The following is a 26,116-nucleotide window of genomic DNA, read 5'->3' as shown; positions in this document are numbered from 1 at the left end:
GACTCAGTATGAAGCCAATCAGATGTCAAATAAGTGTGTTTTGTGAACTGAGAAGTGCTATGTGAATACTTTGGCAGGGAGGTAAATCTAAGAACTTATGAAATTTAAAATCTTGGGAGTCTTTTCTAAGGGAGAGGAAGAAACTTCACCTTTTCCACTTGCCTATTTTAGTTTTTGTCTTTCACTATAATACACAAGTCTTTTATACTGAATATGCTTGCAGGGTTATTTGTTTTAATATAACATTTTATAATTCAGGGCCCTTGTTTAATATTATAGTTTTATGGAAAGCCTGTTTGTCATCACAGAAATCACCCTACTAAGTTAGGACCTTAGTCAACATATCTTATGCAAAGGCTATACAGAATGGCAGAAATCTAGAAATGTGAGGTGCAGAACGGTCTAAGTAAAATGAGAAATTACATATGGTGAGTTTTTTTTCTAAAGAGCATTGCTTCAAGGTCTTCAATGGAGTCACAGATCTTCAGTCGGAAAAGGAGAGGTGAAATGATTGTCATCGTGGATTCTTTCACATCGTGGGACAGAAACTTCCTCTTAAACTGTTCATTGCCTTGGCAGCCAGTGTTCTTACAAGTGACCATTTCCTCATTTCTGAGTATGCCCAGAATATGTGTGTTCACTTCAAAGACTAATGAGCACAGGGATCTAACCAGCAGCTTGGAGGAATCAGTCATTTGAATGCCTCCAATGTAATGATAAGTTCAATATTGCAGGAGTCTCTTGCATTTCTGTAACTTTTAATGTGAAAAGGCTCACACTTTACTTACCAAAAATGTCCACTTTCACTTTCAGCTCTTAAATGTTACACCAAGTCAACGTGTGTTAAGAATAAGAAAATAGGCTATACAGAAGGCATTTAATGATGACTATGATAATTTGCTAAATCTTCTTATTCTGTTTTTATTCTGAGTTTACTCTGTTTAAAGAACTCACGTTTTGTTACTTTTTACTTGATAACTATCATAAGCCAGACAAATGTCTGAATGGTAAACTATACTGTATGTCCAATACATGCTAATTAAATTAGCATGGGTTATAAAGGAAGAAATAATGTTCTCACAAGACTCATGATTAAGTAAGTAGTTGTCATCATGAGTTTACACACTGTTTTAAAGCACATGAAAATAGACCATGCATCTTTCATCCATTTATCCACATGCTAAAGTTTTTCTAGCCACAATGTACTGCAAATATAAAACACTGTCCTTAGTCCTAAGGATAAAATGTGGTGACTCCAACTGTTGCCTTCAAGGAATGTCTACCTAGCGCTGAAAATGAGTATAACCTTAAAGGACTCAGTATTACAAATTACAGGAAACGAATATACCCTTTGACATTAGAACATTTAATCATAAAATTATTTCCAAAGTTGGTCTAACATTTTGTGGTCTCTTAAAAATCTGATGAAAAGATAAAATTCTGCTTCCCAAATGGCCATAATTGAAAGAGGATGACAGATAATTAAGTATCCTTTAAGATATCAGGCTGATGCCATGAGAAAATACTACATCTCATTAAACCAGAAGTGTTTTACTATTTGTTTGCTGGGAATACAGATGTGTGCTAACACACCTGATAAACCCATAGTTTTATAAAACCACTATAAAAGTGATCACTCATTCATTCTACAAGCGTATGAATTAGTTTCTAAGTCTTTACAACAACAAAAGCCCCCAAAGGCCCATGACCTGATCTGTATTGGCTGTGGTCATTTGGAGGCATAAATAGGTTCCCGATTTATACTTTATTAACTATGTATTGAAAGAACTTAGACCACAGTTACTGGATTCTGAATGAACCTCAAGTGACAAGCATGGTCCCCACAATACAGAGTTTCCAGTGGAGTAGACGTCAGTGCTGTCCCTGAGACTTTACAGACCCCAGAAAACTCAGTTTTCTTAAAGAAAAGGGGTCAGGAGAGTGAACATACTGTCTGCAGACCACGGTTTGATGGTAGATTTTAACTGGAAGGAAATACATTTAACTGCAAAGAAAAACAATGTTTTTCCAGTTTTCACACACACATATATGGCATGGTCAGGAATAACTATAAAAGCAGTGCTAATTGTCAAAACTGAACTTAGCAAACCCCTAAGCTGCCATGGCTGCCATGGCCATAAAAGTAGAATCTCATCCCCTAAACTCACAAACTCTCTGCTCCTTGCTTTGTTGCATTTTGAAGGAGGTTATCCCTTCCCCCAGGTGTTTTTTTTTTTTTTAATAAGGAAGCTAATACTTTGGTCTTACTTAACATTAGTAACATGTAATCAAAATGGCATTAAGACTAAAGATTTGGAAAACCAATGACACTTTGTATATGCTTAAATCTTTAAACATACTAGATTTTTTCTCCTTCTTAAAAAAAAATCTCTGGCTCAATACAGTGTATGGTAGACATCTGCTTAATTAAAACAGCCCAGTTTAAAAAGAACAAGGTTCTATATTTCATTATCATAGTCAAACACAGTATACAAAGTTTACCTTAGTAAAAGATCTCTGTGTGTATTTCAGCTTGCACAACTGTTATACTGTGTTTCTACTCGGTGACTGCTACCTTGAAAATTTTGTATGTACAGTTTCAAAGCAAGAAAGGTTATTAAACCAAAGCACCGTACAAAGCAAAGCAGTGTCTTAGGAGCAATACTAGAACGGAAAATAATTCCTCCTCCTCCTCCTCCTCCTGATCCTCCTTCTCTTCTTCCTCCCCCTCCTCCTGGTCCTCCTCCTCCTCCTCCTCTTCCTTCTCCTCTTCCTCCTCCTCTTCCTTCTCCTCCTCTTCCTCCTCCCCCTCCTCCTACTTCTTTTCCCCCTTGTCTCCCTCCTTCTCCTCCTCCTCCTTTTAGTTTCTTTGTTTTTAATTGAAAGTTAACACAATGTACTCTGATCCTCTGATCATGGTTCCCCTCCTCCATCTCCTCCTTACCTCCCCACCCATCCAACTACAAGTGAACCATTCTGGGTTTACCCACTTACCAAGCATTTTGGGGTCTTTAAAAACGTGCCTATTTTTGTCTCAAGGGTCACACTAAAACTTCTCAACCACAGGGGGGGGGGGTGGAGCGCGGGTGGGGAGGGTGTATAGTCTGCTAGCAAAGACAAGCTCCTAGCAAAGATAACAAAACCAAAACAGGTCATCACAAACCAAAAGGCTAGAGGACAGGTGGAGTGGGGTTTGAACCAATTGTCAGGTCAGGACCATGTGGGAGGAAGTCTTAGTTCATCAATAGCTCTTGCTTTCTGACTCCTCGAGTGTTTTCACCCACGCTCTTGGAGAGGTTCGGAGTCTGTCTGCAGACTTTTTCGAATCATAGAGACTTTCAGTTTAGGGACCAACTCTGTGGATCTTTTCCCTCCTCTGGACCCCGGGAAGAGGAGATGAGCTGAGCAGCTGGGTCAGTTACCTCCCTGGGGAGCCGTGGCTGGCTAGCTTTCGTGGCTTCGAAAACTTTCCAGCACGAGTGCCACGGCGACCGGCGGCAGCTGAGCCCACGCGGCCCGCGCCTCCCGCGAAGAACTTTTCGGAGTGGCGGTGGCTTGTCACTCTCGCTTTCCGGACGCGCCTCCCCCTGGCTCGTGCTCCCGGAGCGCCCTCCTCCTGGCGGGGACCTTCCCTGGAGCCCGCCCGCCCGCCCCGCAGTCCCAGTCTCCGTTGCTCGCCGGCCCAGAAGCTTTGAAGAGCGGGCGCCCCTCGCCCCTGGCCACCCAGCTGCGTGCCCGCGCCACAGCCTCTAGGCTTTGCAACATGCTCCAGAGGCGTCCCGCACACTGAGAGCCTCCGATCGTGGGGAAAAAGAGGAGCGGGGGACCCGGGGCGTAGAGGAGGGGACCCGCAGCCTTGGAGTCAACTCTTCGCCGATGGTCCAAAGCGACACGTCCAAGTCGCCTCCCATAGCGGCGGTGGCGCAGGAGAGCCAGATGGAGCTGCTGGAGAGCGCGACTCCCGCGGGGGCGCTCGGAGCACAGGTAGCCACAGTGCCGCGCCTTCTGCTGGCTTTGTGAGCCTCAGAGCCCCGACCTCTGTCCCTCCCGCTGCCTCCTCTCCCTGATCGCCGACCGCGCCTCCCCCTCCTGCTCCGGTCTCCTTCGCCACCTCCTCCCGCCCATCCCGGGGCTACTGGCGACCCTGCCCCTGCGCGCCTTCCCTCGACTCTGCTTCGGCTTCCATTTTTTTTCCCCTCTGCTTTCTGAAAAGCCAGTGGGAAGGGGCGAGGACGACCTGCCGCTCTCCCCCGGCTTTTCTCGGGCCGCGTCGCTCGGCCGTCCGCGCCCCTGCCCGGGAGAAGCACATGGAGAGCCATGGACCAGGCGAGTGGACTGGACCGGCTCAAGATCGTGAGTCCGGGCGGGCGGGAAAGGGATCCGCATCTCGTATCCTTGTTTCCGCGACTGCCTCTGGTGCTAGTTGGGAGCTAGGCGGGGAGGTGGGGTGCTATGCGGGGGTCAAGGTGGGCGTGGAACCCCTTGCCTTGTCCCCGGAGAGCAGCCCCAACGCCCCCACCCCCCACCCCCCACCCTCGCCGCCCTTGGCACCTAGGGTGCTGTGCCACCCAGACAGTTCAGCTGTCCCCTTTCCACGGTTTGCCTGGACCCTTGTTCCTTTGCTCTAAGAAGAGAGCAGACTGTTGGGGATGAGAAAGTTTTTGTTTCTGTTAACCCTGAAACGGCAAGCCATTCTAGCTGCTCCTGGGTTCCTTTCTCTGATGAGTATTAGCGGTTTCTGGAAAAATTCTGTTCCGCTGCTTACTGTGAAATAGGAGATGTCGGTTGTAGGCGTGGAGTGTGATAAGGTGACTTTTACGTAAAGCCTTGGCAGGTACAGTTGGGATTCCAGACACCCCCAGATCTGGGCGGAAAGGAGTCCCTCAACTTTTATTCTTGGAGTATAGCTTTCAAATCTGACACTTGGGCTAGTTAGAGAGCGCTGGGGAGAGCTTAGGGTGAGTCTAGGAGAATGTTTTTCTCTGCTTAATGGCTTTGGCTTGCTCATTTCAAGCCCACATTTGCCAGGTTGTAAATTGTGATATCTGTATACATAAATAATACATAACATAAAATACACTGGGGCGAGTGCTAACTGTGCAACAGAGGAGTGGGAGTGGGGCGTTCTGAAAAAAGGTCACAAATACGTTGCTGCCGCTCTGGTGGCCGGCAACAGACAGCAGTATTTCTGTACTGTGCCGATGGTAACCTCATGTATTCTAATTCAAGCTCTGCTGAGCCCCCCACCCTTTGTGTGTGTGTGTGTGTCGCGCACACACACACACACACACACATATTTGCATGCTGCTACTGAGTTACATGTGTGCTCATGTGTGTACAAGCTGAAAGGTTACGTGCACCAGGTCAGAGGGGAAGTTGCAGAAGGCCAAGGGGGTCTCTCCTTCAGATGTGTGGATCTCAGGGATTGAATTCAGACCTTCAGGCTTCCTGGCTAATGATGTTACCTGCTGAGACGTCTTGCCAACTCTTTTTTGAACTTTCTTTGACCACTGGGAACTGCAAGTTCTAACTTAGAATGCACAATGTACATTGATTAGCAATGGGGAGGAATATGGTCAACTTGGGTTTACAAATCAGAAATCCTTTTCCTTTGTGGTGGTAAAACAGGTAGGCTTCAGTTGGCCGGGGTTTGACTCACAAGCCTAGTGGAGACCTGTAATTAACCAGAGCACTCTCAGCCAGGTTCGGCCAGAGGATCTGAATTTGAACCCACAGGGCTCACGTTTGTTTTAGGCACCTGATTTTATCTTGATACTTACTTTGCCAGCTAAGACTAGAGTAAAAGATGTACTGAGAGGCCTCAGCCGTGCAGAGATGAAAGGCTTGAATATTGAAAGAAGAAAGAAGTGGAGATCTATCTTCTTCTGGAAGTCTCTTTAGGTTTTTTTTTCTGTAGAGTTTTAATTCTTGTGCTAAAAATATAATTTTTGAAATCTTGGCATTCAAAGTTAGTACTGAAAAATAAAAAAGTACTATATGCAGATAAGAGTAGTAATTTACCTAATTATTTCTAATTAAATGCAAGACAACAAATACCCAGTGTCCAACTGCAATTGGAAATTAATCTAATGTGAACGGGTACAATTTTCTACCTTCAAATAATTTATATCCCTGTAGTTACATAAGAGACAAATGGGACATTTGTGTGGGTGGGTCTACCCAAGAATCCAAGGAGTTAAAAAGAGTAAAGGTCATGAGTCTTGAGTTATCTGCAATACTTGACAGGGGATGTGGCATTTGAAAAGACATGGAGCATGGGCTAGATTTCGCCAGAGACTTTGGAAGACATAATGGGAGACATTCCATTATAGGAATTAGAAGTCTTCTCTATGGGATGCATTTGTAATCTCTAGAGCTATCGGAGAGCAGGGAAAGGATTAACTTGGTAATGCCAGGCATCAGGTTGACAAGGCAATTTGAGGCCACATCTTGGAGCCTTTGAATAACAGAGATCTGTGGAAAGAGTTCAGAAAATGAGCCTTGTGACAGGTCACTGGACAGATAGATCCACAGAGAATGTTCTCTAGGACAGTTTGGAGAGCAGAGGCAGAGTGGCAAGAAGGGGAGGTTAATAGATATACAAGAGTTTGGGCAAGGGTTAATAATATCTATGCTCAAAAGAGACAAAAGGCCATGACTATGTTAGGCCTATGCATCAGACATTTCAAAGACCAAGACAGAGGAATCAGCACATGACTGTACTGATACTGGATAGAGAGGAAAGGGGGAATGGATTTTATAAATAAACATATGCCAAGGAAGGTTTAAATATTCATCTTCTCCTGTTTTGGGGGGTTCCTAAAAATGAAAGCATTATGTGACAGCAGAGTTACACTGTTAAGTCCTGGCATTGTAGGACTCCTCTGAAACTTGGTAAGCCCCATAATCCCTTTAGTCTTTGTGTGAGCAAAACACAATGCCTGTAAATTCTACCTGAGAAAGAAGGCTGCCCTGGGAGTATCTTCCCCTCACCTTTTCCTATTTCAATTTCCTTTTCTTTTCCATTTTTCTTTCTTTTTTGGGGGTTGGGGTGTGTCTTGTTCCTTTTCATGAAGGTACTAAATAATAGAAATTCCCCCCAGAAACGTACAAATAGAATATATATTCACAAATAAACTTCTCAGCCATCACTGGCTTCACGTTGCTTTTTCTTTTATTTTTAATAATCAGGATTATAATCTTATATGAACAAAGTGAAAGATATAATTCACAAATTCTTCTTAACCGTTTATTTATATTTTGCCTAAGGAGATGGAATACCCTAATCTATCTGAGCTCTGCTTCCAAGTTCGTTGTCAGGAACAAAATGGTAATTTGTTTTGTGAGAGGTACAAGGTCATGCCAGTGCAAATCTTAAAAGTTCTGATTCAGCAGACTAATTTTTAGATAACAGTTTTTAGATAACTAGTTTTTACATAGATTGTATCTAGAGCCAGAAAGTCAAGGTTTTCCTTGGGGTCTCCAAGTTCCAAAAACGATGGTCGACTGTTATTAGGTGCTAGCTCTCTCTGGCCTCTGGTCACTTGATTTGTGCCTATCCTGATCTGAGATGTGCTGTTCATGTGAAACACATACTATATTTCAAAAACTCACTGGGCAAATAATAAGCAGGACACATCTCCAAACATAATTCCTAAACTAAACACATATTGAAAAGATGCTACCTTTTGGTTTGTTGAGTTGAATACAAGAAATACATTGTTATAATTAATTTCCCCTATTCCTGTGGCTACTAGAGAATATGTATTATGTAGACAGTACACTTTTTGTTGGACAGCATAAGTCTAAACATTGTAGCTGGTCCTTCTCTAAGGAATGGGAAAGCTCACGGGTGGATGGGGAGCAGGTGACAAGGACTGGAAACAGGATGGTGACAGAAGAGGAAATGGGCTAGAAACAGAACAGCCCAGGCGCTCTGCAAATTAGGCCTGGAAGAGCCAGTAGCCAGCATCTCCAGTCACACCTGACAATGAAGGACAGTAAGCAAGGGGCCTGTTTGTTTAGCTCCTAGCAACAGATTCCAGCTGGTTCCGCCCCAGCCAGTTCCCCAGCTGCCTTTCAGCACACCATAGAAACAGTCTGGTCGCAGCCACATCCTGAGCTGCTAGAGCAAGGGGCTTTATCGGAAAAGAGTGGCAGCCTACCTTCCAGTGCTCTTGAACCAAGTTAGTTGTGCTTCCCAGAAACACACTTAGGTCCTTGCCCTGGGTGCTTAAGCCTTGTTTAGTCTCCAAATGCAGTGGCTGGGATCCCATGCTGTAGGTATTATCATCAGGGGTTTATTTGGTGGAATTGAAAAACATGTCAATCAGAAATTCAGAGAGTGTTTTTGGAATTCCAAACGTAATATTTGAGTGAGACAAATTTTAGTTATTCTACTAGTTTGAGCCCTTCTGTCCACTGTTCTCTCCTCCTACCCAACACCCCAACACCCTGACACCTCACCTCTAATTTGTGGTGCTGTGTGTGGGTGGACTCTAGAGTTGTGTATATTCTAAGAAAGCACTCTATCATAGATCTACATCCATAGCCTCCCTTCCTGATATATAATTTACTTATTGATGCCTTTGACTCTATTGAAATATATGGTAGGCCATGTTGACCTTTTCTAGTAACGATTAGCTAAATGTGTTAACCCTGTGGGGGAGCAAGGCTAAAGCCTTTATTAATTCTGTAACCCTTAGACATGGCTATATTCTACTAACCACCTATGGCAAGTACTGCATATTCTTCTTTTTTTAACAACTATGGAGAGTTACAATTACTTATGATGTCACTTAAAGCAACTGAGCCTTTCTCAGAAAACTTTCCAAGCCTGGCATTATGAAAAAAGGACACACCCTACCCTTGGCCTTTCCCCCTCTTCCTTTCCTATTCCAGCCCTTACTGGGTTAAACCTACTAGATTTGTCCTTCCAGGACAAACCCTTCTGCCCTGCTCCACCTGCCAGATCTTATCCCAAAGAGTTGTGTTGGTATTGCCTCCTGATTCTTTCTCCTTTTGTGTGAGCTGGTCAGTATGAAAACCAACTGTGTTTCCTTTCTTCTAAGGGGGTTTCTCAGCTACTTCTCACCTAGTTAAGGACCCAAGGACTTTGTTCACAGTCAAGTGTCTGTAAACAGGGGGGCTTAATGGATTCCTCTTGGATAATTTTGGTCTTCTTGTCATTGTCCCAAAGATGATGAAAGTCTGCAATTCAAAGGGATGAATATCAGCAACTACTAATTCAGGGGAAGCAAAGTAACTTTACACATAAGCATTTTTCCCCATGAGAGCAATTTGTCATGTAAGACCATCAAACACACACACATCTTTCTTAATGCTGTCCAGGGGCTGCCATGACAACTTTGTTGGCCCTGCAGAAATCTCCATAATTAACTGCTACTGTTCCCTTCACTCATTCAAAAGTGATACTTTAACTACCTCTGCAAACATGAGCATTTATCTGCTGATTTCAAAATAATTCTGCTTTTGAAAACTAACCAGAGTTTCAGATTATTCACAAGAGGCTGATATTCAGACTGAGATGCAGTTTGAGCATCTTTTAAAATATGTTTGTGGGAGGAGATATGGGATGTGGAATGGTTGGAGGATGGACAGTGGGTGGGGGATGGGGAATAAAATCTGGAATGTAAAAAAAAAAAACATTTCCTAGTTAAAAAAAAAGACATGTTTATGTGTTTAATAAGAAATGAATTCTACAGAAATAAGGATAAAAAATGTTTGTGTAAATTTCTTATTTTTATTCTAATTTCTGAAACCATCAGTGTGTTTAGACAATTTAATTATGTGCCTCTCCCTTACTATAATGACACAATTTAGTTTTATGTATCTGCGTGTCAACACTTTTCAGAGCAGTCCAGGAAGGACAGTAGCCTTTTGCACTGTAACCCCCTTCCATTCTCCCTCTTTGTCCCTTTAACCTGAGCTACACTAATGCTTAACTGTCTGAAACATTAGCTGCCAATCAGCATTGAGAAACCATTGTTTATGCAGATACCTGGGCCTTAAAGAAGAAACTCAAGAAATCTCTGTTTTTTTTTTCCAAATATTGTCAATCAATTATTGTTAAGTTATTACATGCCCTCCAATTGAGGAGAGGGTTTTGCCATTTCTATGTTTTCTTCATTTTAGCAGTTATTTTCCAGGATAGAAAGTAATTTTAAAAAGCAAACCATTTCAGTCAAAAATGGACTTCATTTTAAATATGCATTGGATTAAAGGCAACTATTTTTACTTTTGCACAGATCAGTACATGTATACGGTGGGTTTTAGACCTTTCATCCCTATTACTCTGCCTCCTTTGCCTTTCTTCTTCCCTAGATGTCCTCCTCCTACATTCCTGCCTTTTTGTGTGTGCACATACCTCCCTAAGTTTAGTTAGGATTGATTGTGTGAGCATAGGTAACTTAGCAGGATCTACAAAACTGAAGAAATGACACCCTTCCTTGAACCACCTTTAGGTATTGATAATTCCTCAGGGAGGGCTGGGGGCATTGTGAGTCCTTCCTACTACATGGTGAAATGTTGGTGAGCCCAGTCTTGTGCAGGTAATAATAGCTGTAGTGGGTTCCTGAGTGCCTGACGAGGTCATGTCCTGAAGACATTTGTTTGGTAGCACTCCTCCTGAACCCCTCACTCTTACATTCTTTCTGTTTCTAATTCTGTGATGTTCCTTGGGTCTGGGTGGTGGGAAGTAGTACAGATGCCCCTCTTAAGACTGAACACTCTCCATTTAACTAAACAGTAGTGGTGGGTTCTCCTCTAGGGCCTATGAGCTCCCCAGACATAGGTTCCTAGAAAAATTTGTAGTATAATTTTTGTGGAGTGAGCCGTTAGACAGTAGGAAAAAAAATAGTTAGGCTGAGATGAATAAAATAAAGGATTGAGATATAAATGAGAATGTTGTGTTTATTTTGGCTCCAATAAATATGACATGTACTGAATAGCAACTGTCTGTATGAGTATGAAATTTAAACTGGTCAATGCTTTTAGATACTCCTTAAAGATACATGTGTTTGAGGAGAATGTAGAATCTACTAGGGCAATCTGGGGATAGGGCTCAGTGGGTATTAGAGTGTGAGTTTCTGAGTCTGAATCCTCAGAATTCATGTGAAACATGACACACTGGTACATAGCTGTCATCCAAGCATTCCTGGTAATGGAGAAGGGAGGCAGGGACAGGAGAATCCATAGAAGCTATGGGCCAACTATCCTGGTGTCCACTGCTGCGTACTGCAAGAGACACTGTCTCAAAGAATGTAGAAGGTAAGGACTGAGGGAATCATCTAACCTCAACACATATGGACACAAACCTACACACACACACACACACACACACACACACACACACACACATACATCTTACACATATACCATACACACATCAGTCATACATAGCAATTTAAAAAAATTACAATTTGCATATAATTTAGTATGTTATATTTTTTTAGTATATGAACTGTGTCTAAAGCAGTAGAAACCTGAAACTTTTCATAGCATAAAGATTCTGTTGTAAACTAAGTATACCTAAGATAATGTTAGTTAACAATGTTACCAAGAAATTGGAAAAAATTAATGTGAAGCTTTGAATGTCTGTCTTTTCCTTCATTCTTTCATTCCATCCTCTCTCTCTCTCTCTCTCTCTCTCTCTCTCTCTCTCTCTCTCTCTCTCTCTCTCTCTCCCCCTCAGAACAGCAGCCTTCCCTGTGTCTAACTGTCTATAGTTTTCGTCCTCTATTCTCACAAGGAAGACTGTGCAATTGTGAATAGCCAGGAAACACCTTAAGACATCCAAGCAACTGATGAGAGCAAGCATGTTTATATTTATCACTTAAAAAGATGAAATAAACAAGAATAAAATTTTACCTTCTAGTTCTTTCAAATGGGTACCAAAATAGATGAGAAAAAGAACAATAAGGTTATATTTCGTCTTTGCTCTAAAACATAACATATTCTTCATGAGGATAAATAATGTGTTTTAGATAGACTGCTCCCAAGCGTCCTAAAGAAACGTGCTAGGTCTTATGAAATTCTTTTAAAATAATAAGTAGTTTTTCCATATGGAGTAATGCAACTTTTAAAATTCCAGGGGGTTTTCATACCTCATTGTAGCCTTCTTTGGCCTGGTAAGATGGTTTTGTCCAAACCTTTAGATAATAATTGGGAAAGGAAGAACGTTGTTAAAAAGAATGTTATTTTTCAACAGTTTACCAGACAATGTTTATATAAGTAAGAAGAATAAGCTGAGAAGTGAGGAGAGCCTCGTGTGTCACAGAAAAGCCCAGCCCAGCTTCTCTTTCCTTTTACGAAGTTGAGAATTAATCAGACGCCATGGAAACACGCCTGTATTACATAAAGCCCTTAGATACTTGGAACAGAACAAATGTATTTAAGAAATTTTTTCTTGAATATTGCACCACACTTGCAGTGATGGCAAATCCATTTAAATGACTCGGGTCACAAATGTTCCCAGTAGATTTTAGCCTGCAGAAGTGCTGCCTATGTTATGCTTTATAAGATGTTTTAGTTTTATAAAAAAAACTTATAAATAATAAAACATAATCAAATAGCACTTTCAGATCTTGAATACGGTGATTTTAAAAAGGCAGTTTTTATAACTATTGATCATGTGATGAAGTCTCTACAAACCTAACAATAACTGATATCGTATCTTTCAGCCCAGCCTGTCCTTTCCACTTTCCAGCCCTTCTGTGGCTTTCTCTTTTTGTATAGAATTTGGACACTTACCACAAGCTAGATCTTATGTTACATTCTATAAATAACTCTGTCTCTGGGTCTCTGTCTGTCTGTCTGTCTCTCTCTGTCTTTCTCTGTCTCTGTCTGTCTCTGTCTCTGTGTGTCTCTCTCTCTGTCTCTCTCTCTGTCTCTCTCTCTCTCTCTCTCTCTCTCTCTCTCTCTCTCTTGTGTGTGTGTGTGTGTGTGTGTGTGTGTGTGTGTGTGTGTTAAGGAGGCCCTCACAATGCTAGGTAAGCATTCTACCACTGAATTATATTTGGAGATTTTCACTACGGCCATACCACATTGAATGTGTCCAATCTTGCCTGATTTAATATTTAAAAACAAATCTGTGAAATACTATTTTTTTATAATCACATTTGAGGAAACAATGGTGCTTGAAACTTAAAGAATTTGATCAAAATATATGCTATAGGCAGGATTCACACACACACATGAATATTTATGTATACATACGTGTGTGTGTTAATGTGTATAATATCTATCTATCTATCTATCTATCTATCTATCTATCTATCTATCTATCTATCTGTCTGTCTCTAAAACTCAATGTTGAACTGTTTTTATACATACACATTTGGATGGAAGAATAAACTTTATTTTCCTCAAAGCTGTAAGAATGTAGGAATGTAGATATTTTCATGTCTGATGCTTGAAGTGACTTTCCTTCCCTATGCTTAGAATTCACATCAACTCATGCACGGTTTATTGCCAGAGCTCTGATGTGAACTAGTGTGCAGAAATAGAATGGAAAAACCAAGTTTGTTGGTAAAATGTTTGTGCTCAATTCAGTTCTGTTTTTGAAAGAAGCCCTGTTTGATTCTTCTGTGGTTACCTTTAATTTCTTGTTTGTGAATGCTTTTTAAAAAGTCTTGTATCTTCAGTGCTTTTCCTCTGCCTTCTAACATTTCCCAAAGAAGATACACTGCCTCAGTTACTAAGTAACTACCAGTTACTTAGACTTTGCCAAGACTTCGCCCCCAACCAAGTACTAAGGGATCTGACAGAAGTTTTAATGGTTGCCAGTATTAATTTTCCAATGATGCCCACACAATAGCAAATTTATTACCAGTTTGGGATGAGATTTTCTTGAATAGGTCTAGATTCCTGTGGGAGATTTTAATCATCTCATTTTTGTCTCTCCCCTCTGTCTCTTTTATATAGTCATATGGAAAAGGAGCCAGGAGGAAAAATAGATTTAAAGGCTCAGATGGAAGCACATCATCAGACACTACCTCAAACAGCTTTGTCCGCCAGGTAAGGGAGTGTTCAAGTCAATGGTGCTGACAAGTATATTTAAAATGAAATTCATTTTTTTGGTCTTTAAGTGGTTTTAAATTCTCTCTCTGAAGATTTATGCAGTATTTTTACTTGAAATTGAAGCGAAACACGTGCAGTTTAATGTCCTAATGAAAATATTTATGCTTCAAGTGCGACTCTGAGTAATAATCGCATTCTTGCCTGGTGAGTTGGGAAGGATCAGCTGCAGAATTCATTATGTAGTAGTTCTTCTCACAGAAAGACAGAAATGCTCCAATAGGAACGAATTCTAGGTTTTGGTGGTCATCAGGGAGAGGGCATCTATGCCCCCAACTATGACATGGCAACATGGAGATTTCTTCTGGTTCTGTTTTTCTTTTTCTTGTTCTTTTTCTTTCTTTGGCTTTGGATTATGAAAAAGAAAATTGTCTCTGGTCTTAAATGGTTCCCATATCTAAGGTTAAATAGATTGTATGATGGTATCAGGATGTAATTTAGCTGTTTGCTGTTTGTAGAGACTGAAGCAGTTTTCATGGTGGTAAACTAGAATAAAGTCCCATCCGGCAGAGAGCATCAAGCTGCCTAACATAAACACTGATATGTTGCAACAGAAAGTACTTCAAGTCCCAGAGAATGTCCACAGTAGCCAGCCTACTGAAAGACATGGTTATAAGTCAGTGTTAACACTTCATGAGATAGAGGTAAGCAGATTAAACCCTCATGTGGTGTGTGGGTGAGCATGTGTCTTCACCGAGTGCCTTGCAGCGACATGGCAGATGGAGGACGGTATTATAGAAAGCGTGGTTTGCTGGCTGACGGATGGTCAGTTTCTGGCCAGTGACTCTGTGTGTAATTCCTTTTGGGTACAGCTCACTGCCAAGATCAATGATTCTATTGGAAACACTGACTGGTTTCTTTGGATGTCACCAGGTTTTATTACCTCTTGGGTCTTTTATCACAAGCCCAGACTAAGCTCTTGCCCCAAGTGTGTTTGGCAGGAGAGTCTTCTATGGATTCTGGTTTGATCTTTTGTGTTTTATTTTTGGTTTTGTTGGAGATCATAAAACATAGCCCTCTCTCAATCCCAGTTATGTTGCTGACTCTGTGACATTGCCCGCTAGAGTTTCATTCATGTTTATTTGTTACAGTAGACCACAGTAAGCCAGCCTTATATGTGTCTGCCTGCTATGCCTATACTTAAGACTCCATATGCTTTCCTTATATAGACACAGGTGGTCTCTGTTTAGCTATCGGTTCCCTCTTGAACCATTTAGCTGCCAAATGTATATTCAAGAAACTCTTAGGCAAGTGAAAAAAATTCAATCTGTACCAATTGAAATCTGTTTTCATTGTAGCTTGTCAAAGAAAGATAATAGACTAAGAAGGAGGGAAACTTGTTTGGAAGAAACATTTGGAAAGAAAAAGATCAAGCCAGGTGTGGCCCATCCTAGGTCAATGTTTCACTGGTGTCAGAGAGCTGGACATAGTGTTAAAAACACATGATATGGATACTGGTCTGATGGTACCACACACAGAACTGGTATTGGAGTCTCTAGGATGTCTAATGGGGCTGGAATATAGTTCTTTAGCTTAGCTGAGTCAGTTAAAGGGAAGGTATCTAAAGCCTTTTACAACTTAGGTTTGGGGTATTTTGTCCTAGGGATAATGGGACTGAACTTGGAAAATTTAACTCCAGAACTTTGAATCATTGCAGTAGGGTTGAGCATTGGATAATGCAAAGCAGTCACCTCTAGGAGTCTTTGGTACAAGAGCTGCAGCGAGGCAGTTTGCAGAAAGTGGGTGAAAATGGAAACCGAGATGTTACAAGTGAGCATATTGTAATGAATCAGAATTAATAGTACAGAGTCCATCATTGCTCATTTAAGCTCTTTGTTGAAAGGCTGACCCTTTTTCCAGTGGTGTCCTTTTTGCCATGTGTTCCTCTTGTATGGAAATTTGAGAACGTGATTGACAAGGAGGGAGGGGATTTCAGCACGGCATGCAAATGAACTAGAATTTGTCTTTTTTTGACATCAGATTCTTGGAAAGGTATGTTTGCTTGAGACACAATTATTAGTGATTCAGGCAGCTGTTCAATCATTTAAATGCAGCTATAGATTGCCAAAACATATGTGAGCATATAAGAAGGAAAGAAATTCTAGTGAAAAGAGTCGAAGGGTAGAGGTCTTTTGCTAGGATCTCAGCAGAGTGAGGTGAGCTGTGTGGTACAGAGCTGGTGCAGTACTTATCCAAATGGCTCATCAGAAACCCGCTCACATCATCACAGAGCAAAGCCGAGTGATTCTGGCAGGGGCTGGCAGTTGGAAATTACACTTGTGTTTTGACAATTTAATCTCCATTGCAACAACATTCATATTTTGCTGCCCTAGGAAAATGAGCAAAAGCTACTCTGACATGGTCACATCCCTGATAGAAGTGGATTGGGAGAGTGTCACATGGCTGATGGAAAGTGCAACCATTCTAGGTTATCATATAGTATGAATATGTTCTTTCTATTGTCAGGACATGTTTACTAAACAAATGGCTTATGTTGATGCTAATTAATCTACCTGTCTATGGCTAGGAGCATTATAATTAATACAAATTAAAATTCATATTAAAAGAAGGTTTGGTCACTAGAACTGGAATTTATTTCCTTCTTACCTATTCTTTCTTTCTTCCTTTCTTTCTTGTTTTAATGGAGCCTTGCTATACTACTCAGTCTGGTATTGGACTCATGAACCCAAGTCATGCTGCCCCCTCAGCCTCCTAAGTATCTGGGATCACAGACATGTTCTACTACATGCAGGTTATAATGTCATAACTTAACAGAATCATGCAACTAGATTCATTACGATCTTTGATTTAAAAATAATTTTATGTAATTCTGAAACACTTAAAATTGAGGTTCTTTTCAATAAGGTATTTTTATAGTATACTGGCTTTAAAAACTGGGAAACGGGTACTTTTAGGTAGTAATAATACTGATATTTAAATGGTTTAGAATCTGGAGCTGTGACCGTTTAGGATAGAGAAAAATTATTATGATCTTTCTCATTTTGGGAGAACTAATAGAAAAGCAGGGAACTTGTTTCAGGCTACTTGCTTCTCCTAAAATATCACATATAGAACCCTGTTGTGAGTGACACTAAGACAGCATCTTCATAGGGGTCAAAAAGGTTAAATAAGAACTATGGGGTCTTAATTTGATATCAGTGGCCTTAGGAGATAAAGAGTTAGCAAGGAGACTGTATATACAACAAAGGCCCAGCAAGACAGTAGCCATGCACCTAGACATTAACCCCCGCTTCTGGTACAATGAGAAAATAATTTTCTGTGGCTTAAATTACCCTGACATCTGCTATACAGTAGACTAACAGAGACAGATCTACTGTGAGTCCTGAAAGAAGCCTTTCTTTTTTAATGTTCATTTCTTGCTTTTATTGATAATTGGGTATGTTTGCCAAGAAGCGTGTAACTCGTGTCAGTGGGCTCAGAGTCAACCAGGTACCCATAGAACTACCACTAAACCCCAAACGTCAGCACTCCCATTCCCCAAATGCCTCATCCAACTGCACCTGTGTTCTCTCTTCTTTAATTAAAGACAACCAAGTTCTTTCTTCCTGATCAAAAGTCATTTTGCCTCCTTTTGAAAATTTAGAAAAACTTAATTGCTTTGTGTCTAAATTCTCATATCCAACATCATAATGGTCATGGTCATCCACTGTGAGCATTCCAGTACTTGGCTGATTTTCTTGCTGTCTAGCATTGAATTCCCTGGGGTGTGCCACAATTAATTTATGTGTTTCGTCCTTGAGAGACCCTGGCTTGTTTCTCTCATTGAGGTTATTAAGACAATGCTGCTGTGTAACTTTTCGGGTGTACCATTGGCACATAAGAAATGTGCTCCAAATAATGAAATATGAAATATTGAATAAAAGTTTAGGATGAAATATGCAATCATATGTTGTGTATATGCTCAATAAAGTCAGCAGTGAAAAACAGTTTTCCAAAGTGACTATACCAGTTTGCCGTATGTCTGGTAGCATCTGTCACTTCACTTACTTACAAGTAGCCAGCATCGATGCCAGTATTTTACATCTTAGGCTCTGACACTGGAGTGGTAGCTCACTCTGGAGTTAGTATTGATTTGCGTATAATTAAGTCATAATTTCATTGTAGCTGGGGACCATCAAAGGAGTATTGTATACAAATACAATCTGAAAGATCTTCCGAGGGATTTTTAAAGATCACTCTTGATGATCAATATACTCTATAGTTGATTAAAATTATATTATAGCTACTGGTATATGGTGAAATGTTTTAGGATCTGGTAGACGATGAGAAAGGCTAAGCAACAAAAGGACATTGCATTTCTCTGTGGTTAATTGTGTGTGTGTGTTTCCAACTAAGCTTAATTTTAAAGCATAATCCTTACTCTTAAGAAAATGAATGCCTGCAGGTAAGTTTCTGCTTTAGGCTTTGAGGTGAAGTTACAGCAGCTTCATCCCCAGGCCTGAGCTCCCAGCCAATCGATCATCTTTCTGACCTTGGGAACCTATTTGAAGTCAGTGATATTTCAGGGATATTAAGAATGATGCATGCCTGGCTCTGTTAAAAAGTCTCTCTCTCTAGTACATCAGTTTCATGCTAGAGCTGGGCCTGGTGTTGTGTCCTGAAGGGGCTTTTGCCTACAGGTTTGTTGCCTGTGTATTACAAACATCAGTGGGCTTTCTCATGAGATGATGTTGAGATAAAGGTTACTCTAGGTTGTCCATCTCTCTATGAGCTTATTGTGATGAGATTGGCCAGCTAATTTTCTGTATTAAATATTTCAAGGAAAAGTCCTGTCCTGACTTACAGTTTTGTAAAGTGTTCACTGGAAAGAAAGTGAATTGTGGGTTTATTTTGTCTCATTTGTATTGTGTGTAAAATATTACCTTCACATGCTCTTTGGGCACAATATCCTGAACTCAGGATTTTCCTATTTTTCTGTTAAATGAATTACGGTATTGTGAATCACGGTATTGTGAGATGTGTTCCAAATGATTTCCTCCAAGAAGCATGAGATAGTTACCTGCTGAGACTAGGGGTTGACATTTCTATTTGGCCTTTGAATGGGTAACTAGGTTTGTTTGTTTGCTTGCATGTTTATTCTTTGATAATTTCACACAAGAATACAGTATATTTAGGTCATATCCATTCCTCAAAGACTCTGCCTTTTGGCCTCTCCCCAGTTTCACATCAGAAATAGGCCTCTTCAAAAACAAACAAAGCAACAACAAAACAAAACAACTCCCCCCCAAAAAAAGACCCTAGCTCCCTAGCTGTAAGCATTACAAGAGTTAAAACCTGTATGCTTATTAGAAATATGCAGATAAACACTTTTGAAAACATTCACTATTACGACCTTAAAATGCAATGTTTATTTGGAATGTTTATTAAAACATTAATAAGAAGTAAGCATTTGGGAGAAGTACTGACAGCTGATATTTATTAAATGTTTCCATGTCTATGGCTCCGTCCTACAGATGAGGAAACCCAAGCACGGAAATAAAGTAACATTGTCACATTGGGAGGAAGATTGGATTGAGAATTTGAATCTAGGCAGCCAACTCCAGATTATTATTATTTTTTTATTATTACTATTAGTTGGTGATATTATATTTTCTTGTAACTAAAACACATAGATTAGTGAACATGTATCACAGGAGTTTTACTTGTTCAGCTAAGGAAAGGATATGGACGAATTAATACTGTTTTATTTTAGTATGTAACACACTGTATGAGTCCTTTCCCCTCATAGTTGCAACAGAATTCCTGACAGAAGGAACTTGAGGGAGGAAGGGATTGGGTTACAGTTTCGGGGGATGCTGGTCCATCATGGTGGCATGAGAATGTGGCAGAGAGTGCTTGTGTCTTTGAAGATAAAAATCAGAGAGGGCTTTGTCTGAGACCAGAAAGGGATAGCACCTACAAGCACAGCCTCAATGACTCACCTCTGCTAGCAAGCCAGTCCCGTGGGCTACACAACCCTCCCAAAGCAGCACCATCAGCAGGGGAGAAACAGAGTGTTTCCTGCACATAAGGATAGCCTTAGCGTTGTAAAGTTTCACTGGGTGTTTTGACTGTATTTTTTAGTGTGTGTGTGTGTGTGTGTGTGTGTGTGTGTGTGTATGAATGCCAGACCAAAAAAGAAGTTGACAGTCCTGGTCTATATCTCCACCTTAATCCTCTAAGTCTGGGTCTCTCAGTGAACCTGGGCCTAGGCTTGTGGCCAGAAAACCACACACATCCCTAGCCCAGTAATCCTCCTGTCTCCACTCCACACAGTGTTGACATTATCAGACATAAACGCAACCACAAACAGCTATTAACAGAGGTGCTGATGCTCAGGTCCTCATGCCTAAGCTACAGACGTTCTTTCTCATGGAGCCATCTCCTCAGCCTGGCTTCAATGCCAGTACTCCCTAATTCTTCCATCAAAAGTTGCCTGAGTTCTCAGTTTGTGTCACATTTCAGTGTTCCTGTTGGTAATGAGAAGGACAGACATAGTTGGAAGAGTGTTTGTTTCTTTCCTTCTTTCCAAGAATCTGCAGGAACATATGAATTTTTGAATTTTTAGGATTCTGGAAGCTTCCATCCTGTGTTAAATAAACAGGAATGAACTTGACTGTGAATCATCTGCAGCCTGTGCTGGTCTGTTTGGAGGGCTGGCTGTGGCTGACGTGGTCCCAGGAATCATCCAGGTCATGAATCTGGGCAAACATTACACCTCGTTTTATGTGAGGCTACTTCAGAAATAGTTTATAGTCTGCCAGGGCCTTGGCTTTGTGAGTAAAACAAATACTTTAATTCTAATAGATTAAAGGGCAAAAAGTACTGCTCATGACTTGTAGACACTGAATGTGAAATCAATGAGTACTGTTCAGATGGCTTATGTACTAAAAGGTATTGAGTACATAAAGCACAGTTGTCTTGTACTATTAAAATAATTGTAGATACCAAGATTGTCTTTGTCCTATGTGCATGAATAACAGGTCTCAATCTCTCATCAGTTCTTATTATATGAATCAAGTTTTCTTACAAACCCAGAGAAAAAAGATAAATCTCCAAGTGCCTATTGTTTAGAAAGAAAACATTTCTTTTAACACCAGAAATGCAGTGGGGTAAAATACTTTATTGAAAGAAAAATGACAACAAAAAAAAAGCAATTAAAAAGAAAGCCCAGCTAGACTAGAAATAACAGCTGAGCCTGTCTGACATTGAAGATAGAACGTTTGTGTTGGCCTCATCCAGTGACAACTTAAGAAGCCTTAACTACATACATTTTTTGATATTGCCAAAGCTAAGTTAAGAAGAACTATGCACATCTTCAGATAAGTGTGGCCGTTAACATTAAACCAGCTGCGGGGAGTAGACTGGACAGTCTTATTTTTCAGAGTTCATTTTTGTTTCTGCCTCCTCTACTCTATCTTCCTCCTCTTCTCATACATTCTTCCCGTCTCTGCCCCTCTCTTATCCTCTCCTCCTCCCTCCCTGTCTCCCTCCCTCTCTCTATTACTTTTCTTATTTGTCTCTTTTTGCTTCCTTGCTTTCTGTATTTCTCTTATTCTCTCCCTATTTTCCTTCCTTTTTTCCTTCCTTTTTTCTCCTTTTTTTTTTTAAACTAAAGAAACTTGGTCTCATAGTCTGCATTGATGTGGTCCTCTGAAGATGTACACAGAATGCTCAGGAGACTCCTTGCTACGTCTGACCCGGTTCAGCACACAGTAAAGCCACTTTTCATTCCGAGTACTTGGCCACACAAGTTCAGCTATAGGTTCCTGCCATGTTTGGCCAAGACTCAGTAACTGTTTGTTCTTATAACTTTTATATGTCCTGGAGTTGTGCTGACTCATGTTTATTGTGTTAGAAGTTGTGTCTTATGAATCCACACATTTTTTTTTCTGGAATTTTCAAGGACCCGTGTTCACTGTGGTTGGCAGGGTAGGACCTAGGAATCATCTGGGATTCTGGCTTACCAACATGTGTTGAGGTTGTAATTCAGTAATCCTGTAGCTTCTAAGGGCTTCCAGAATGCAAATCAGAGTGACAAAGTGGAATGAAGCAAATATTTAACAGAAGGTTGCATGACACTTTCAGAACATGGTATTCTAAACAAATTCCATTTCCTCCTAGTACCAGTGTTCTTGGTTCTGCTTCTCTGAATCTTTTATATTCATTCAGATTGGCTTTGAATATAAATGATTAATCACAGAGACATACAGTCTATTTTTCAGTTTTGTTTTGCAAAGGCAGATTAAACTATGATAATGGTTACAGACTCCAGGCCTTTGGAGACTGATATGTTTAAGGTTGGATAAATCTTTCAGTCCTTAAATACTGGCTTGTTGGCTTGTTATCCTACATTTGTCACAAACACAGCTATAAATAAGAATGCAGTGGATTTATCGCTTCTGATTTCCTGTAAATGTTTCTCAATCTTCTGAGACATTTGCTTGGATTTTGTGAATGGCAGAATCTGTTTTGTGTCTTCTTAGAAACCATTTTCAGACATGTCAATATAAAAATATTTACCTTTGTAAATTTCCTCATTCTATCTACAATACAAACAAGCATAAATACCATTATGGACAATTGACATTGTTAGTTTTCACATGCCTAAGTGAGTGTGTGTGTGTGTGTGTGTGTGTGTGTGTGTGTATGTGTGTGTATAATAAGAATATATTACATAAAAAAATGCTCACTCTCAGAATTGTTTTTAGCCATGTACTTCAGCACCTACTCTATAAGCTAGTCTGGAGTAGATCTCTGTTCACTTTCTTGTGAATTTGGACATTGAAACTAATTCTTGCATACCCCCTTTCCCACTGAGATAAATATATCCCTTTTAAACCAAGAATTATTTTTGCAGGTGACTTTATTTTCTCAGCCTCAGATATGTTTTGAATTATGTTCTCTCTGTTTTCTTCTATTTTTATTCATGTCCTGCTTGGATAAAGCCATGTCAAGTTTTAGAAGTTATATAGACTGAACTGCTTGGGATTAATTGAAATTTATCCACATAATGTAATACAAAATAACTAGTCATTATCACTAGGGGAAAAGTTTTGTTAAACAGTGAAGTCACAAAAATGTGCATGTTTCTGTTAAACACAGCTGAAGATCAGTTACCCACTTCAAGTTAATTATGCATGTTCTCCACTGGCTTCCTGCCTGAAGTAGCAGTCTCCTATGATCAAGAAAAGGGTCCCTATTCTGTCTTATATGTGTGTGAAAAAGGCTAACTCCTCTCCATGTGTATTGGTTTCTGGGAACATTCACATTTGATAACTATCAGTTGGTGGAGAAGTCATTTGTAGATTTTGGAGCAGGTGTAAGAAGTCCTTGCTAACTTTCACTTCAACAAGGGAGTAGTGGGGCTTTATCTTGTCAGTGTTCCACAGTTGCCACTGAACCTTAGTTTATCTTGCTCCCTGTCTTCTGCTTATATGAGCATTTGAAGATCAAGGAAAAAGGAAAAAAGTAGGAAGAGCATCACAGGATAATGGAGGAGTCTTCCGGGCTCCACATTTGGGAAAACAGTGATAGGCCTTTGAGAACCCTGTGCCCTGGTACCACCTTAAAAGGCTGTCACCATCATTCTGAGGGTTGTGCTGGCTTCAGGTTTTTTGAATCTCCTGTTTTCCTTGTGTATGGAGTAAAGTCCCAGTGCCCACATATACATTCTTCCTTCCTTCCTTCCTTCCTTCCTTCCTTCCTTCCTTCCTTCCTTCCTTGTTTGTTTGTTTGTTTGTTTTTGCACCAGTCATAAGATAGCGTTGGCCATTCTGACAAGGACACTGTGTCTGACCCTGCTTTCTCCATCTGTCTAACAGTGTTCTCCATATAGCCGTCTCTTTTTTGGAAGGCTATCTCTGTTGACCCGGGGTCTTTATCTTCTGGGGTTGACCTTGAGTTTGACCTCTAATCACATTTACTAGCCACTGAAATGTTTGCCAACTTCTCTTTGGTCAAAATTTTGCCCAAAACGTTGGGGTAGTCTGTTAGCCCCTCTTACATAATGTCTGATACAATAATACACAAGACTCATTGCCTATGAACAGTATATGAACCATTTTAGTTGCATAAATGCTTTGAGTAGACAACACTTCTCCATATATCAGTGCATATGAATGTCCTATCACTTTTGGATTTTTCCATTTATCTCCTATATTTAAAATAAGAGTTGTATTCTAATATATCATGATACATTTAAAGGAAATTATTTTGTATGTATGTGGCATATGCATATGTATTGCACATGTGTGTGTGTGGTACATGTGCACATTTGTGTACATGTATATAAAGGGCAGAACTCATTGCTATGGGTCTTCTTCCATTACTTTTTACTCTTGAGACAGGGTCTCCGTCTCTTACAGAACCTGAAGCTCACCACTTCAGCTATATTGGCTGCCCACTGAGCTTCAGAGATCTACCCATCTCTGACCATTTAGCACTGAGGTTACCAATGGATCCTGCATCACCAAGCTGTCATATGGGGGCTGGGTTTTTGAACTTAGATCTTAAGTGCTTGTTCAGCCAGGACTTAGCCACTGAGCCACATCCTAATACCCACTTAAAAGTAATTTTCCTACTTCCAGTTCTCATAGCCCATAGTTGAGTCCTTAAGAGATTTTATTTCAAGCTTGCAGAAATGTAATACCAAAAGGAGGCTTCCCCATGAGTCCCACTTAATCTTTCTCCTGACAGTTACAGGAAAAGCTGTATCAGGAAGAAATCCACATCTTAGGTCAAGATGCCCTGCTATGTACTTGTCTCTTGTAGCACACACACAAAAAACAAAAATCCTCAAAAGATCCCATGTCACCTCTTGCTGATTTATTTGACAGTGCTCACTTGCTCACTATAGTGCAATTCATATTCATAAGATGTTATTTCAAATTATGCTCCTTTTGCTAAGTAGCTGTGCTTAGGGAGTCAAGCCTACATAGCTCTATGAAAGGTTACACAGTCCCATAGATTCCTAGTATTATGGGCTGCACTGCTATGCTTTGAAATGAGTTCCTGAAGGATTTCATGCCCACTTAAGATTAAGTACTATGACCTACAAAGGCTCAGGAGGTCATTCTGGGTTATAACGAGAAGCAAATGAGGTAGGAATCAATTCCCAGGACAATAAACAAAAGTATGGCTGACATAAATAGCTATTGCTGTGAACCTGCAGGAAGTATGTGCTCAAGAAGCAAAAGAAAGCCCCGGGTAAATTTGAAGGAAGCAATGCTGTATTTAGAATAGCAAATTCAGAGAACACTGGGATAATGATCCCAACAATAATTTCAAACAATGTAAATGCATGGCGCATTTCTGAGATGGTAAGTTCATGTGTGCTTGGCATTAGGGAGCATGGGGATGAGGCTGGAGGTTTGACGGAATGATGGTCACTAGAATTTTAAGGATTCCTATTCATCATGTCCCTCATGCCATATCCTGAAGTCAAGAAGGGTGTTAATGGCATACAATGGTAGCCAGGCTTGGTGCCATATAGCTACAATCCAAACACTCAGCAGAAACTGAGGCAGGATTTAGAGTTCAAAGTTTTCCCACGATACATAGTGAGAAACAGTCTCAAAAACAAACCCAAAACACTACCAACCACAAATAAGTAAAATAAAATCAAGGAAAGATCCATGAATTAGAAAACCAAGTGTCAAAGAAAATATTTGGATAACGAAATGATTTCTACATATTTCCAATATGCCTATGCTCTCGAAAGCACTTGAGTTGTTAGCATATCTTAATAAGGTGAATATTGTGTGTATCTCCAGGCAAAAAATTGTATAGAGATCTTGACAAGCTATTTCACTTGCCCCAGTTCATGCATCTAAAAGTATATAGCAGATTAGTGTGCTTTTTTGGCATGTTTTGGCCAAGAGCTTTAGCATTAAGGAGTTCCCTGTTTTATACCAAGCATTAAAAAAGGATGCTTACATTTAATGAATCTGTTTGAAAATGCTATAAACATTAATGTATGCAGTCTTTTCACCAGTGTTTGTGTGTGTGTGTGTGTGTG

The 26,116-nt window shown here is 40.4% G+C and overlaps 1 protein-coding gene across 6 annotated transcripts in view; it reads left to right on the top strand.

Annotated features, from left to right (window-relative positions):
• Nucleotides 1–3,876: 3,876 nt before the first annotated feature.
• The window catches only part of Cacnb2 (calcium voltage-gated channel auxiliary subunit beta 2), a 359,301-nt gene continuing 337,061 nt past the window's right edge, over nucleotides 3,877–26,116 (top strand). For 3 of the 6 annotated variants that reach the window (XM_028764829.1, XM_028764825.1, XM_028764824.1), the window contains exons 1-2: nucleotides 3,877–3,984; nucleotides 13,945–14,037. In XM_028764829.1, the coding sequence (XP_028620662.1) occupies nucleotides 3,877–3,984; nucleotides 13,945–14,037 (201 nt within the window). Of the gene's footprint in view, nucleotides 3,985–4,317; nucleotides 4,354–13,944; nucleotides 14,038–26,116 lie in introns of those variants that run through there. The other 3 variants (XM_028764830.1, XM_028764827.1, XM_028764826.1) reach the window with 1 other exon arrangement.

Source organism: Grammomys surdaster, unplaced genomic scaffold (genome assembly GCF_004785775.1).
Source record: "Grammomys surdaster isolate TR1022 unplaced genomic scaffold, NIH_TR_1.0 146, whole genome shotgun sequence".
NCBI classification, from domain to species: Eukaryota; Metazoa; Chordata; class Mammalia; order Rodentia; family Muridae; genus Grammomys; species Grammomys surdaster.
The sequence above is the reverse complement of the archived record's forward strand: the minus strand, read 5'-3'. Positions and strand labels throughout refer to the sequence as shown.